The 15,668-nt window shown below is 42.8% G+C and overlaps 1 protein-coding gene across 2 annotated transcripts in view; it reads left to right on the forward strand.

Moving 5' to 3' along the window:
• The window catches only part of LOC138663819 (oocyte zinc finger protein XlCOF22-like), a 51,579-nt gene extending 36,199 nt beyond the window's left edge, over positions 1-15,380 (forward strand). For both annotated transcript variants that reach the window (XM_069750160.1, XM_069750161.1), the window contains one exon: positions 13,870-15,380. In XM_069750160.1, the coding sequence (XP_069606261.1) occupies positions 13,870-15,134 (1,265 nt within the window). In that variant the 3' untranslated portion in view covers positions 15,135-15,380. The remainder of the gene's footprint in view (positions 1-13,869) is intronic.
• The last annotated feature ends 288 nt before the right edge of the window (positions 15,381-15,668 follow it).

Consider the following 15,668-nt stretch of genomic DNA (forward strand, 5'->3'; position numbering starts at 1 on the left):
CCTGCGTCTCCTACCATACAGTCCCTTTTCATTCAGACGCCGACTGATAGTACGGGTTAATATAAATGATCAGGGTCACCTTGCACTCAATATAGATTGGTGCTTAGGAGGAAAAATTCAAGTCCATATAATAGAGCAACCTCCAGCACACACAAAAAGAAGTGAAAAAATATTTTCTTTGATTAACAATGATGAATTTTTATTTTTATTCTGGGAATTCACAGCCATGAAACGAAGTATAACATAAGAAACTTGTCCCCAACGTTTCGACCGTAAACGGTCTTTATCAAGGGTTCAATCTATATAAACAAAAATATAAGCATAACATAATATAAATACAAATACAAAATAAACACAAATGATAAGTCAGTACTGCTACTAGATAGTACATATAAAGTTAATGACAATCAGCATATGTTGTGAACTCACAAAAAAAGGCAAAAAGAGAAAATACATTCCATTTCATTATAAAACCAATTATGAACCATATACTCCCTTGTACAACAAAGGCCTCTATTGAGTAGGCAGGAAAGAAATAATACATAGTTCTAAACGAACATATATAACAAATAATAATAATAACCTTATATTTTAATTTCTATTTTATTTTATATTATACCCCCACTGGAGGTCAGCAGCGTGAAAGATCAAGCAAAAAGGATTGATTATATAAATTGAAAAAATAAAGCTACCATCTAACTCTGCAGCATACAGATCCTGTCATAAAATGTATGGCACATAAGACGTGTCAGCAGAAGGTATAGATGAGAACTATAGGAGATGTATCCCCATGATGAGCCAACGACCCCAAGTCAAAGTAAAGATAAACCGCAAACATATTAACCTATACGTGCTATAAGAATGACAATTACTGTATTTTCTGGCGTATAAGACTGCTTTTTAACCCCTGAAAATCTTCTCAAAAGTCGGGTGTCGTCTTATACGCCAGGTGTCGTCTTATAGGGCAGATGCGGAGTAATCTGCGGTCGCCGCATATTGTGGGGGGAGCGGTCCCAATGACGAGGTGAGGGGTGCCTCACCGGGAAGGTGTAAGTGAAGCAGAGAAGGAGATAATAGGATACAAGGGCGAGCCAGATGAGTGAAAGAGGAGTGTTTTTCTAGGCACAGCACCGCTCTCTCTTTTTTGCATCGCCCTGGCATCCCAGACGCTGACAATTTGCTTCACTTACACCTTCCTGGTGAGGCGCTCCCTCACCTCAGCATCAGGACCACTCCCCTCCACTATATACGTCGACCGCAGATTGCTTCGCACCCACCCTATAAGATGACACCCGGCATATAAGACAACCCATGACTTTTGAGAAGATTTTATATTTTAACTGGAAAAGTTGGGGGTCGTCTTATACGCCCAGTCGTCTTATACGCCCGAAAATACGGTACCTGTGGTTGTGGACGGTATCCAAAACGGCGATCCCGGAAAGGTGGTATATCACGGTGCGGAAGGACCTTTTATAGTGCGGTGATGTAACATCCTGTAGGTCACATGTGATGAGGCCGAGTGATCCCGGAAAAAGCCGAAAAAATCAGTGAGAAGTGCGCCTGCGCCATCCTAAGAAAGCCGAAAAGGGCCGAGAGAAGCCGATACATGCAACGAAGGAGAAGCAGAAGATACCGCGCAGAGATATAAAGCGCCGCTCTAAAGCTAGGAGGATCGATAACATAAGCGCCTGTGCTAAAAAGCGCTAAATATATGAACTAAGAAAAAAGGGATGCTAACAGGGATAACCAAAAAAGAGTGAGCGAAAAAAAGAATGAAAATTAGGAGAAAAGGAAAAAAACAGTGCTCAAAAAGGGATACATTACCAGTTCATCAAGTAACCTGTAAAAATAAGAAATAAAAAGAAGGAATTAATACAATAATTATGTACTAGTATAGACATATATTCTATCTCATTATTAAACAATATAATGATAGTATAATCAGTAGGTAATCTCATACTCCCATGGCACCACCATATGCGAACATTTTTATGGCAGCTTTTGAGGAAACTTATGTTTATACACATCCGTTATTTCAAACACACTCTATATACTGGAAACGGTATATAGATGATGGTTTTTATGATTTGGAGAGGGGAGGAGGATCTTCTCCTTCAGTTTGTAAGTGATATAAATACCTGTGTTCCTAACTTGTCATTTTCTATGCAGAAGAGTACATTATCCATTCATTTTTTGGAAACATTGATAACGTTGGAAGCTGATGGAAATCTTGATGTGGATCTGTACTGCAAACCAAATGACAAAAACAGCTTATTGCATTACAGCAGTTGTCACCCCCGACACGTTAAACAGTCTTTACCTATATCCCAATTTCACCGTGTGTCACGGATTGTATCAAATGAGGAGAAGCAGGCGGTACGACATCAGGAGATGTCAGTGAAGTTTTTACAGCGCGGGTATCCCATGAGAACACTTGAAAAGGCCAAAACCAGTATTAGGAGCAACAGGGAGAATTTGGGTAGACAGAGAATACACTTTGTCAGCACATTTCACCCGTATCTTTATAGGATGAAAAATTGTGTTTTGCGTTACTGGGATTTATTGGGTAAGGCTTATCCTGACATACCTGAATTCAATGACACTCCCATCATGTGTTATAAAAAAAAACCCTAATCTCAGGAATCTCTTAGTTAGGGCTGACATTGGTTCTGGTAAACCCCAATGTACACAAAGGACTCTCTTTACACAGAAGCGAGGTACGTTTCCTTGTCTTCATTGCTTGCAATGTTCGAACATCACGAGAGGAGAAACCTTCTCACACCCCCGATCTGGAAAAATTTTCAATATAGATGGCTTCTTTACATGCAATTCTTCTTATGTTATATATTTGATCAAGTGCCCTTGCGGTCTTGGATATGTTGGAGAGACTACCCAGCATATCCGAGACCGCATATCCCAACACAAATCTACCATCAGATGTCAAAAGCTAATGTTACCCATTCCAGCACATTTTGCCGCTGCGGGACACAATGTGTCCCAATTGAGATACCAAGTTATAGAGAGTGTAGCATTACCCAGAAGGGGTGGAGACAGGATCAAGAGGCTTAAATCTAGGGAATCTTATTGGATTTTTACTTTACAAACGCTGGAACCGTGGGGGCTGAATAAGGAGTATGAGATTACCTACTGATTATACTATCATTATATTGTTTAATAATGAGATCATAGGGGCGTGGCCTGAGTGTCCATGTGAACGGACGTGCGGCAGAGAGCTCCCGCTGCTGTACTTAATAAAATCCTGTATAGCCGCCGCTGATCGGCTCCAAGGGAGGCTTACCGGCTGCGGGGAGACCCAGAGAGTCCGGCGGTGCTGAGCGGCAGCTCCGTGAACGGAGACCATGACCAGGAGAAGACAGAAGGACGCGGGAGCCGGGGATGCAGGCGCAAGCCAAGATGGCGCCGATGCAAGGGAGAAGGCGGACAAAGAGAACGCCGCATGTAAGAAGCGCATGGAGGTGGCGGCAAAGCTCCAGCAGTTTGCAAGAGTGGAGGCCGCAGAGGAGGAAACCGGAGCTGATACAGAGGATGAGGAAGAGGAAGAGATCCCAGCAGGAGAGCATGAGGTACAACAGGGGAGAAAGGAGAGCAATATGGCAGTGGCAGTAGGGGGACCTGAGGTTATGGCGCCAGAAGCTGAGCCTACCCTAAGAGACGTTTTTGCGCTGGTCTCTTCATGTAAACAGTCTCTGACCCTACAGATACAGGAGGTTAAGGGGGATACAGCCCAGATAAACGCAGCCATGCAGAAAATTGACAAACGTGTGGGGGAGGTAGAGGAGAGAGTGAGCACTGCAGAAGATCATATAGTTCAGCTGCAAAAAGCTGAGAAGTTCACTCAAACAATAGCTGAATTGGCGGCAAAAAATGAGGACCTTGAGAATAGGTCCAGAAGAAATAATATACGCATAGTGGGCATCCCTGAAAAAGCTGAAGGGAGGAATCCAACTGAGTATATTGAAAAATGGCTGTTAGAGACTCTTGGAGATATGGCGCTGACAAAAGTGTTCGCGGTGGAGAGAGCGCATAGGGTCCCACCGAAACCACCTGTCCCTGGAGCGAATCCCCGTACCATGCTTGCCAAAATTCTAAATTACAGAGACAGACATTATCCTGAGGAAGGCTAGAGACATGACGGATCTGACAGTTGAAGGCCAAAGAATTGCTATCTACCCAGACTATTCTGCTTTGGTTCAGAAACAACGGATGATGTTCACGGGTATCAAGAGACGGCTGAGGGAGCTGGGAGTGCAGTATTCCATGATGTTTCCAGCAAGACTGAGGGTGGTTGCGTTTGACAAAATTCACTTTTTCCAGAAGCCGGAGGAAGCTACTCAGTGGATTGACATTAATGCTAAAAGGCTTAAAGGAAAAGGAGACTGAAACTGTGGGGTGATTCTGAATGTGATTACTTCTCTGTCAGTTGGAAAAGAGACTTGTGATTAACAACTCAGGGGTTATGGGAGGAGAAGAGTGCAGCTGGGTTGTAATCAGTTAAACTTAAGGGAATGCTGTAATGGCTGCTGGGAAAGGGGGAGGAAGGGTAAGCGGCGTATTATAAGATTGTTTAGGTTTCTTGCATTTGCAGGTTACTCTATGTTGGAAATTTTGTGATATGTTAAAAGAATGTATGGAATCCTGCTATGTACAGTGGCGGGAGGAGGGTTGGGAAGGTAATGCCAACCGGAGTGTTCGCTATGGGCGATGATGCCCCACTCTTGAAAAGAGGTGGAATGTTTAGTTTTTGGGGGGAAGGGTGGGAGGGAGAGTTGGGACAGGGGGGGTTAGGGAAGTTAGACAGCTCATGTTCAAGAATGATACATTTAGAGAAGATGAGCCAATTGATGGGGGGCCGTTTTAAGATTTTGAGCTGGAATGTGAGAGGCCTGGCGGAGAAATCCAGACGAGCCGCGAGTTTGCAATATGCAAGAGACCAACGGGCCTCAATGATATGTTTGCTGGAGATGCACTTGATAAAGGAGAAGGTGGATGTCTTAAATAGATGTTGGATTCAGAAGGGATATCACTCTACCTTCTCCACGTATGCAAGAGGAGTCTCAATTTTGGTTCCAGCGGGAGTTCAGTATGAGGAGGTTAAGGTCTGTGTGGATGCGGATGGTCAGTATGTACTAATACAGTGTATATTGTATGGAGTGAGAGTATGTATTGCAGCAATGTATATTCCACCTCCCTACTCAAGCAGGAAGATTAGAGAAGTATTGGAGCGAGTGGAACGATGGGGGCCGACACCGCTGATGATTATTGGGGACCTAAATAACATCTGTGATGATTTTTGAGATAAAAATAAAAACACCCAGAATAGTTCGGGGGGACATACTACAACATTTGGCACCTATATACATGAGATAGGTATGATTGACCTTTGGAGGGTCAGACATGTTGAGGAGAGAGGGTTCTCATGTTATTCGCCGGCGCATGCCACGCTCTCTAGAATTGACATGGCTCTGGGTAATAGGCTCTTAGACACACTGGTTGGGGAGGTGAGATATCTACCAAGGGACTTATCGGATCACAGTCCAATTGAGGTGGAGTTTAGGTTGGCGGGGACACAGTCTGTAAGTGGGAGAGAATGGAAGATTCATCCTAATTGGTTACATAGTATTGAGTTGGAAAGTATAGGACGAGAGGTGGCGGAGTTCTTTGTTTTAAATGATGGGAGCACAGACGCTCTTACGATTTGGGATGCAATGAAGGCGTATCTGAGAGGACTACTGTTTAGGGATATTAGTAGGTGTAAGCGGAGGATGAGAGAGGCAGAAAAGGCGGCAGTTGATGAGTTGAAGGATGCAGAGGATGGGATGGCTACACTGGGAACTCCTGAGGCTGGAAAAAGGCTGAAAAAGGCACAAAATCAATTGGAAAAAGTACTGTTGGAAAAAGCTGAGAGGAAGCGGGAATTTCAAAGGGTGCTGTATTATCAGGAGGGAGAAACAGTGGGTCATATGCTGTCGCTGGTGGCAGCTGCTCAGAGAAGTACTTCATATGTGCACTCGTTGGAGCCTGTAAGTGGAAGCAGAGTATCTGAAACACCTGAGATTTTGAGGATTTTCACGGACTTTTATGCAGACTTATATTCCTCCCGGTTTGATGAGTCGGTCGGAGATACATTGGCTTTCTTGGAGGGTCTGGATCTGCCAAGACTGAACGAGGTAGATAGGGAGAGCTTGGAAGCCCCTATCACGGAGGAGGAACTGAGTCGGGCATTGATGTCCATGGCCAATGGGAAGGCGCCTGGTGTCGATGGATTGCCTGCCAAGATCTATAAAAGCTTGGGAGAAGTGTTGATTCCTAGATTAAAGACTGTTCTGGAGGAAGCTAGGTCCCGGGGGTGTTTGCCAGCCTCTATGAGAGAGGCCATACTAGTGGTTATTCCAAAGGAGGATAAGGATTTGGGGAAACCTGAGTCATATCGCCCAATCTCTTTACTAACTATTGATGTCAAGCTTCTGGCCAAGGTGTTGGCTTCCCGTCTCTCTAGTGTCATTACGGGCCTGGTGCATCCGGATCAGTCTGGCTTTATGCCTGATAGGTCAACGGCGATTAATCTGCGGAGGTTATATGTGAATCTGCAGATGAAGTCTGACAACTGTGGCCGGAGGGTGATTGCGTCATTAGATGCCCATAAGGCGTTTGACAGTGTTGAGTGGGGATATCTCTGGCAGGTGTTGAAATGTATGGGTATTGGTCCGCAGTTTGTGGCTTGGATTCAGCTGTTGTATTCATTACCGACGGCCAGAATCAGAGTGAACGGGGAATTGTCTCAGCCTATAAAGTTGGCTAGAGGCACTAGGCAGGGATGCCCGCTTTCGCCTCTTTTGTTTGCTTTGGCTGTGGAACCTCTTGCCGCCAAGATTCGACAATCTGATGGGGTCCCTGGGTTTAGATATGGGGAAGTTGAGGAAAAGATAGCGCTATATGCAGATGACGTTTTGCTGTTCCTGGCTGATCCGGATGATTCACTGAGAGGGGCCATTGAAATTGTTGAAAGATTTGGTTCCGTATCGGGGCTAACAATTAACTGGGGCAAATCGGTTCTGTTTAGAGTGGATGACGTAGGAGAGAATGTGAGTGAGACTGTGGGTGATGAGCGGCTTAAGGTGGTATCTCATTTTAAATACCTTGGGATATGGATTTCGGTTCCAATCGTGGAGTTTTTACAGAGGAATCTGACTCCTGTTATGGGGGTACTCAAGGCAAAAGTAGACGCTTGGAATAAGTTACATTTGTCGGTGGTTGGTAGGGTTAACCTTATTAAAATGGTCCTGATGTCTAAAATTCTATACGTTTTACATAACACGCCAATTTGGATCCCACGGGGGAAATTCCGGCAGATTAATGCCCTCTTTAGAAGTTTGATATGGGGGAGACAACACCCACGTATTAGCCTGGAGACGCTTCAGCGACCCAAGGAAGATGGTGGTTTGGCTTTGCCCAACCCTGAAATATACTTTCTTGCAGCCCAGAGTCAGCATTTGAAGGGCTGGGAGCGGGAGGCGTCATCCAGTGCAGTACAACACCTGATGGAAGGGGTGACAGGTCGACGACCGGTGATACAATGTTTAGAGGACGGCTCCTTGGGAGCATTAGGGAAACTATATCCAACCCTGTTTCTGATACGTAAATTGTGGAACAGACTGAGGCAGATTCGGGGGGTTACAGGGTTAACCAAATTCACACCGATATGGTCTAATAATCACTTAAAGGAATTTGCGGCTCTGGGAGGTTTGATAGAGTGGCAGACTAAAGGAATTTGCTTTGTATACCAGATAGTCCAACAACGAGTATTAAAACCCTTCTCCCAATTGCAGGCAGAGTTTGGTCTGAGGCCCACAGGGGAATATCAGTATGCGCAGATGAGACATGCTTTTGGGGCTCAAAATAAAAGCGCTGACATCAGGATTCAGGAGGACATAGTATTGGAGTATGTGTGTGGTGACGGGACTACAAGGGGAGTTATTTCCACCCTATATAAGGACCTTATGCACACGTATCTGCTAGATTTTCCTATAAAGGCAAGAGCTAAGTGGGAGAGGGACTTGGGTCCGGTGGAGAATGAAACCTGGGAATCGGTGCTGGAGTGGGTTCCGCGATTATCACTGAGTGAGCCGTACAGGCTGTCGCAGCTCTACATTTTGCACAGAGTATATAAATCTCCGGAAGTGTTACACAAAGCGGGGTTGCGTGCTAACTCTGAATGCCCGAGGTGTGGGAGTGAGAATGCAGGAATATATCATATGATGTGGACATGTCCTAGACTGGCCGCTTTTTGGGTGGTGGTTTTGAGTCGGGTGGAAGGAGCGTATAAATGTAGAGTCCTTAGAGATCCGATAATATGCTTGTTGGGATATGTGGATGAAATAGGAGTGGACAACACCTGGAAGATTGCAATCGCTAGGTTACTATATATGGCTCGGAAACTGATAGCACGGAATTGGATAAAGGTAGAACCACCTGCGAGGAGGGAATTTCTTCAATATGTACAACACGGTCTAAAGTTGGAAAAAGGGGTTTACAAGAGACGGGGGAAAATAGAAATGTTTAATAAAATGTGGTCTCCATGGCTTGAGTTGGGATAGGAGTAATAGAAGTTGGGAACTATAAGCTTCTGATAGGTGAGAAATACTTGAGGCATTGGCGACCTCAGGGAAGTATAGATTGGGGATGAGCTGTCCTATGGGGGGGGGGGAGGGTTGTTGTGGGTATGTTGGGGTTTCTTAAAAATAAGAAAATGTGTATGTAACATATTGAAATGTGGATGAGAATGTGATGTATTTTTTCGTTTATTGTTAATAAAAACCTATTTAAATAAAAAAAAAAATAAAAAAAAAAAATGAGATCATATATTTAGCGCTTTTTAGCACAAGCGCTTATGTTATCGATCCTCCTAGCTTTAGAGCGGCGCTTTATATCTCTGCGCCTGCGCTGTATCTTCTGCTTCTCCTTCGTTGCATGTATCGGCTTCTCTCGGCCCTTTTCGGCTTTCTTAGGATGGCGCAGGCACACTTCTCACTGATTTTTTTCGGCTTTTTCCGGGATCACTCGGCCTCATCACACGTGACCTACAGGATGTTACATCACCGCACTATAAAAGGTCCTTCCGCACCGTGATATACCACCTTTCTGGGATCGCCGTTTGGGATACCGTCCACAACCACAGGTAATTGTCATTCTTATAGCACGTATGGGTTAATATGTTTGCGGTTTATCTTTACTTTGACTTGGGGTCGTTGGTTCATCATGGGGATACATCTCCTATAGTTCTCATCTATACCTTCTGCTGACACGTCTTATGTGCCATACATTTTATGACAGGATCTGTATGCTGCAGAGTTAGATGGTGTCAGGAATCCCCTGACCGCTGCCACCAATTTGTCAGGATTCCCCTGACCGCTGCCACCAATTTGTCATGATTCACACCGTGACCATCACCCCTACGTCACGGGTTGGGGTGACTTTAGGCCAACAGACGGCTATCACATGTGCAGGGGGGCTTATCTTAATTATCCCTCCACTGCTAACAATGTGATGAGAAAACACACACAAGGCTATTGACCTCTTAGTTTACAGCAGGGGCTTATTCTAGGTATCCCACTGCTTTTCAATATACCACAAACTGCAGGAATTTATGTATATCCCGCTTACAGTTCCACTTAACACTTGCAGCTCTCTGGCGCCCCCCTTACTCTCAGGTCAGATTAGGTACTGCACCCTGGGTAATTAGTCGCCAGAAAGGCTGCCTGCTATGTACTGGCTATTGGGCACGCTGCAGCGACGCGATAACTACTCCCACTCAGGCAGGAACAATAATTATCAACGCCGCAGTCGCTTCAGCATAACCCAAAAGTCTGCACGGTATCACTGCCACCAGCTTCGATTAAACGGGTCCGAAGCTAACCCAACACAGTAGCGTAATTCTCTTCCAGAGACAGGGTACGTTTAGAGCATGGAGAATGAACTAACATATAATATTATATCCCATAAAAAATTAGGCAGTGCTTTATCAAAAATATTTTATAAAGATGTTACAAATGAGACAATTGCAAATATGTACAAGGGTAATTATGAAATAAACAGGGATTAAATGAGGAAAAAGTAACACTCACATGTTCAAAGCATGGCAGGCAACCAGGCTAGGGGAGTTTTTTCCATACGTCCCAGCTCATTGGACGTGCTGCTGGCTTCAGGAGAAGACAAGAAGTCAGGAAGAAGTCTGAGCTGGGGAAGCCTGCCACAAACTTAAAACTTTAAGGCTGTGACATCACAGAAAGGCTGGCTTATCCAGACCCTCCTCTCTCTACATTCTGACTAAACTTTAAACTATTTTCTCTGATTTCTATAACTTCACTACAAAACATGTCAGAGTCATACCAAACCCAGCATTCATCTCGGATAACGTGAGCATTCTAATGAGATCAAATATGTCCTATCTGGGATACATATTTACAGAGAAAACCCTACTTCTTTACCAGACGGAGTTAGAAGCCCGTGTTTCGGGGAATGGGTAGGTCCACCGAGTGAGAATACGAATATATATTTTCGTGTTCTTAACGTAAACATGGTGCATAATATCGTACAAAAACCAAACAAAGAATCTTTCATGAATCCTAGAAACTTCTAGACACTTCTAAACAGTTCTCTGCTAGAGGAAAACTTGAGCCTAGTCGTAAATACCTCTCGGCCATAAAACTCCCCAGTACATTGGCAAAGCAGCTCTTGGCTGAATGAAAGGGAAGGGGGGCTTGGGAGTTGAAAGTCAGGAATTTGAAGCTACAAACTGTTTCAGCATCACTCCAAGAAGGGGGGCTTAGCCCACGCAGGCTAGCAAGAGAACTACTTATGATATTTCATACCATATCGTGACAGATGGTAGCTTTATTTTTTCAATTTATATAATCAATCCTTTTTGCTTGATCTTTCACGGTGCTGACCTCCAGTGGGGGTATAATATAAAATAAATAGAAATTAAAATATAAGGTTATTATTATTATTTGTTATATATGTTCGTTTAGAACTATGTATTATTTCTTTCCTGCCTACTCAATAGAGGCCTTTGTTGTACAAGGGAGTATATGGTTCATAATTGGTTTTATAATGAAATGAAATGTATTTTCTCTTTTTGCCTTTTTTGTGAGTTCACAACATATGCTGATCGTCATTAACTTTATATGTACTATCTAGTAGCAGTACTGACTTATCATTTGTGTTTATTTTGTATTTGTATTTACATTATGTTATGCTCATATTTTTGTTTATATAGATTGAACCCTTGATAAAGACCGTTTACGGTCGAAACGTTGGGGACAAGTTTCTTATGTTATACTTCGTTTCATGGCTGTGAATTCCCAGAATAAAAATAAAAATTCATCATTGTTAATCAAAGAAAATATTTTTTCACTTCTTTTTGTGTGCTGGAGGTTGCTCTATTATATGGATAGTACGGGTTGACACTGTTGTACCCTCGGACTGCAGGGCAGCTTGAACTTGTTTGGATGTTAGTCGAGGTTCTTTATCCAACATCTGCACAATCTTGCGTTGAAATCTCTTGTCAATTTTTCTTTTTCGTCCACATCTAGGGAGGTTAGCCACAGTGCCATGGGCTTTAAACTTCTTGATGACGCTGCGCATGGTAGACACAGGAACATTCAGGTCTTTGGAGATGAACTTGTAGCCTTGAGATTGTGTCATGTCGGATGCTATTCACACTAGGGTGTCCGACAGACAGCGGTAATTCCACATTTGTCCACTATACGCTCAGTGGCGCCGGCTAGATTTTATTATTATTATTATTATTTATTTATATAGCACCGTTAATTCCATGGTGCTGTACATGAGATTTATCCAAGTTATCCAGGGTTAATCTGGCTGGTAATCTGGTTGGAGGCTGGGTCACGCTCGTGGCCTTTAAATAGTCATTCTGGACTTTGGGCGTCGCCGATTATAGCTTGTGTCTTGTGTCTGGTGATGTCGGTCTGGAGTGGTGGTCTAGGAGTTGAAGTATCGTATCTGGTGGTGTATTATCCTTTGTCATGTTTCTCCTTCCTATATTTGTGTTTATTTTTGCCCTGTGCACATTATAGTGTTTTCCTGTGTGTCTGCGGCGTGGTGCATTTTCAGTTTTCCCTGTCTGTACTTTCTGTGTAGGTTTGTGTGTGGTCTTATCACTGGGTGGCGGGTGGAGGTTTCAGCATAGGGCTGAAACAGGAGTCGGGGTCAGGCCTGGCGGCCCAGACAAGCACACTATCAGTGTAAATTCTGGGAGAGGGACAGACAGGGTTTTCCCTAGTCTGAGGGATATCGCAGGGGCTTGGGTAATCAACTTTAGTCTACCCAATACCCCTGTGACAGATTGCTCATGCTTCCTCACAATTTGGTTTCTCAAATCCTCAGACAGTTCTTTCGTCTTCTTTCTTTTCTCCATGCTCAATGTGGTACACACAAGGAGACAGGGCAGAGGTTGAGTTAACTTCAATCCATGTCAACTGGCTGCAAGTGTGATTTAGTTATTGCTAACACCTGTTAGGTGCCACATGTAAGTTACAGGTGCTGTTAACTACACAAATTAGAGAAGCATCACATGATTTTTCGAATGGTGCCAATACTTTTGTCCACCCCCTTTTTTATGTTTGGTGTGGAATTATATCCAATTTGGCTTTAGGACAATACGTTTTGTGTTTTTTTTTAAAGTACCTTAGGTCTTCAGCCAGTTTTATATCACCACAGCACTAAATGACAAGGTAGGATACAGGAGGTTGTTTAATATTTTTTCACTAGCTACATGTGAATTTGAATGCTATACTCATGCATGGATCACAATAGAAGCAGTGCACAACACGTGCCCTGCTGTCTTTTTTTGCGCACCTCAGTATGGCCAAAAAAGAAAAAAGTGCTGGTAGGTAAATTTAACAGCCACAACAGGACACTATCTACCTACAGTATCTGACTGATATACAACCACCTATCTAAGTAGCTGAAATGTGGATATAGCAGGCTTTTTCACGTTTAGCTACTGAAAAAATATTATTTAGAATGCTATACTTGGTGCATGGAGCACAATAGAAGCAGTGCACAATACACCTGTTGGACACGTGCCCTGCTGGCTTTGTCTGTGGACCTCATTAATGCCCCCCCCCCCCCCCCAAAAAAAAAAAAAAAAAATTCCGGAAGGTAAATTTTACAGCCACACTGGACACTACTTACACTATCTGACTGATATACAACCGCCTAACTAACTAGCTGCAATTTTGCTGTTAACAGTGGCAGCGTCAGGAGCAGCCTCTCTGCGTTGTAAGGGTATGTGCACACATTGCGGATTTGCCTGCGGATCCGCAGCGAATTTGGCCCTGCGGATCCGCAGCAGTTTTCCATGCGTTGTTCAGTACCATGTAAACCTATGGTAAGCCAAATCCGCAGTGCACATGTTGCGGAAAATTCTGCGCAGAAACGCAGCAGTTTATTTTCTGCAGCATAACAATCCTGCGGATTCTGCAGAGTTTTACACCTGTTCCATAATAGGATTTCGCAGGTGATAATAAAAGCAGGCGAAATCAACACAAAATCTGCACAAAATCCACAGTGAATCTGCAGGTAATATACAGAATCCGCGCCGAAAAATCCGCAATGGAATCCACAACGTGTGCACATATCCTTAATGTACAAATGGCACTAAAACAAGATGGCCGCTATTAGACTGTGAACAGTCATTGTCTTGGTGAATAATACAATTTTGCTACATAACTTCCCATTTATATGGAAATTTTAAGTAGAAATGTTTAAAAATATAAATTTCAAGATATTTTATTCAAAAATAATAAATGTTTTAATTCTTGGCAGATGACTGTACCAGGAGATCAGAGGGATTGCTGACATCAATTTTTAAATCAGATGACCTTGAGATCACACAGGATACAATTGACGTGAATGTCATTACTCCAGATATACCATCATCCCTTCACAGCCAAGATCTGTCATCTGATCCTGTGAAACAGATCCTATCTTCTGATTCATTACAGACTACTAAAAAAAATAAAAGTCACAAGAGAGGCATTAAAAGACTAACTGCTTTTAAAGCAAAGAAGACAAATACACATTCAGAACACAGAACTAGTTTTCCTCTAGAAACATCTTTTGTTAAACATCAAAAAATTCACACAGAGAAGAGATTTTCTGCTTCCAAATGTGGGAGATATTTTAACCAGAAATTAGAACTTGTCAAGCACGAGAGAATTCGTACTGAGGATAAGCCATTTTCATGTTCAGAATGTGGGAAATGTTTTAAATCTAAATCTTGTCTTGTTAGTCACCAGAGAACGCACACAGGGGAGAAGCCTTTTTCATGTTCAGAATGTGAGAAATGTTTTGTAGAGAAATCGCACCTTGTAAGACATCAGAGAACTCACACTGGAGAGAAGCCTTTTTCATGTTCAAAATGTGGGAAATGTTTTGGACAGAGATCATCATTTGTTATGCATCAGAGAACTCACACCGGGGAGAAGCCTTTTTCATGTTCAGAATGCGGAAAACGTTTTGCACATAAATCAATTTTTGTTGCACATCAAAGAATTCACAAAGGGGAGAAGCCATATTCATGTTCAGAATGTCAGAAATGTTTTTTATATAAATTCCATCTTGTTACACACCAGAGAACTCACATAGGGGAGAAGCTTTTTTCATGTTCAGAATGTGGGAAATGGTGGGCAGATAAATCAAGTTTTGTGAGACACCAGAGAACTCATACAGGAGAGAAGCCTTATTCATGTTCAGAATGTGGGAAATGTTTTACACGTAAAACAGGTCTTATTACACACCAGAGAACTCACACAGGGGAGAAACCTTTTCCCTGTTCAGAATGTGAGAAATGTTTTATCCAGAAATCTGGTCTTGTTAGACACCAGAGAACTCACACAGGTGAGAAGCCTTTTTCCTGTTCAGAATGTGAGAAATGTTTTAACCAGAAATCTGGTCTTATTACGCACCAGAGAACTCACACAGGGGAGAATTCTTTTTCCTGTTCAGAATGTGGGAAATGTTTTAGCCAAAAATGGTACCTTCTTAGACATCAAAAATTCCACATGGAGAGAAGTCATTATCATACCTAGAATGTGAAAAATGAATTACTGGAAAATCATATTTTGTTGACCAGCAAAAATAAGTCACACAGAGAGAAATTATATATGCTCTTGACAAAGTGTACATATAACAGAAATACTAATAAGAAATTTAGATTGTGAGCCTCTATGAGGACAGTGCCGAAGGTGTCTGTAAAGTACTGTGAAATTAATGGCGCTATGTAAGTGAGGAAAATAAATAAACATAGTCATACAATTAAAAAAGAAGGGAAATTACTTTAGAACATACTTTATTTTTTGTACTATAAGACACACTTTTAACAACAAAAATTCTTGATAATAAGTGACTGCCTATTAAAGTCTAGCAGCAAATGACAAAAACATGGAACAATGGTGAACCTTCCCAGGAGTGGCCGGCAGACCAAAATTACCACAAGAGCACTGCGTTGACTCATCCAAGAGGTCACAAAAGACCCCACAACAACATCCAAAAAACTGCAGGCCTCACTTGCCTCAGTAAAGGTCAGTGTTCATGACTCCACCATAAGAAAGAAAATGGGCAAG

This window comes from Ranitomeya imitator, chromosome 2 (assembly GCF_032444005.1).
Source record: "Ranitomeya imitator isolate aRanImi1 chromosome 2, aRanImi1.pri, whole genome shotgun sequence".
In the NCBI taxonomy this organism is placed as follows: Eukaryota; Metazoa; Chordata; class Amphibia; order Anura; family Dendrobatidae; genus Ranitomeya; species Ranitomeya imitator.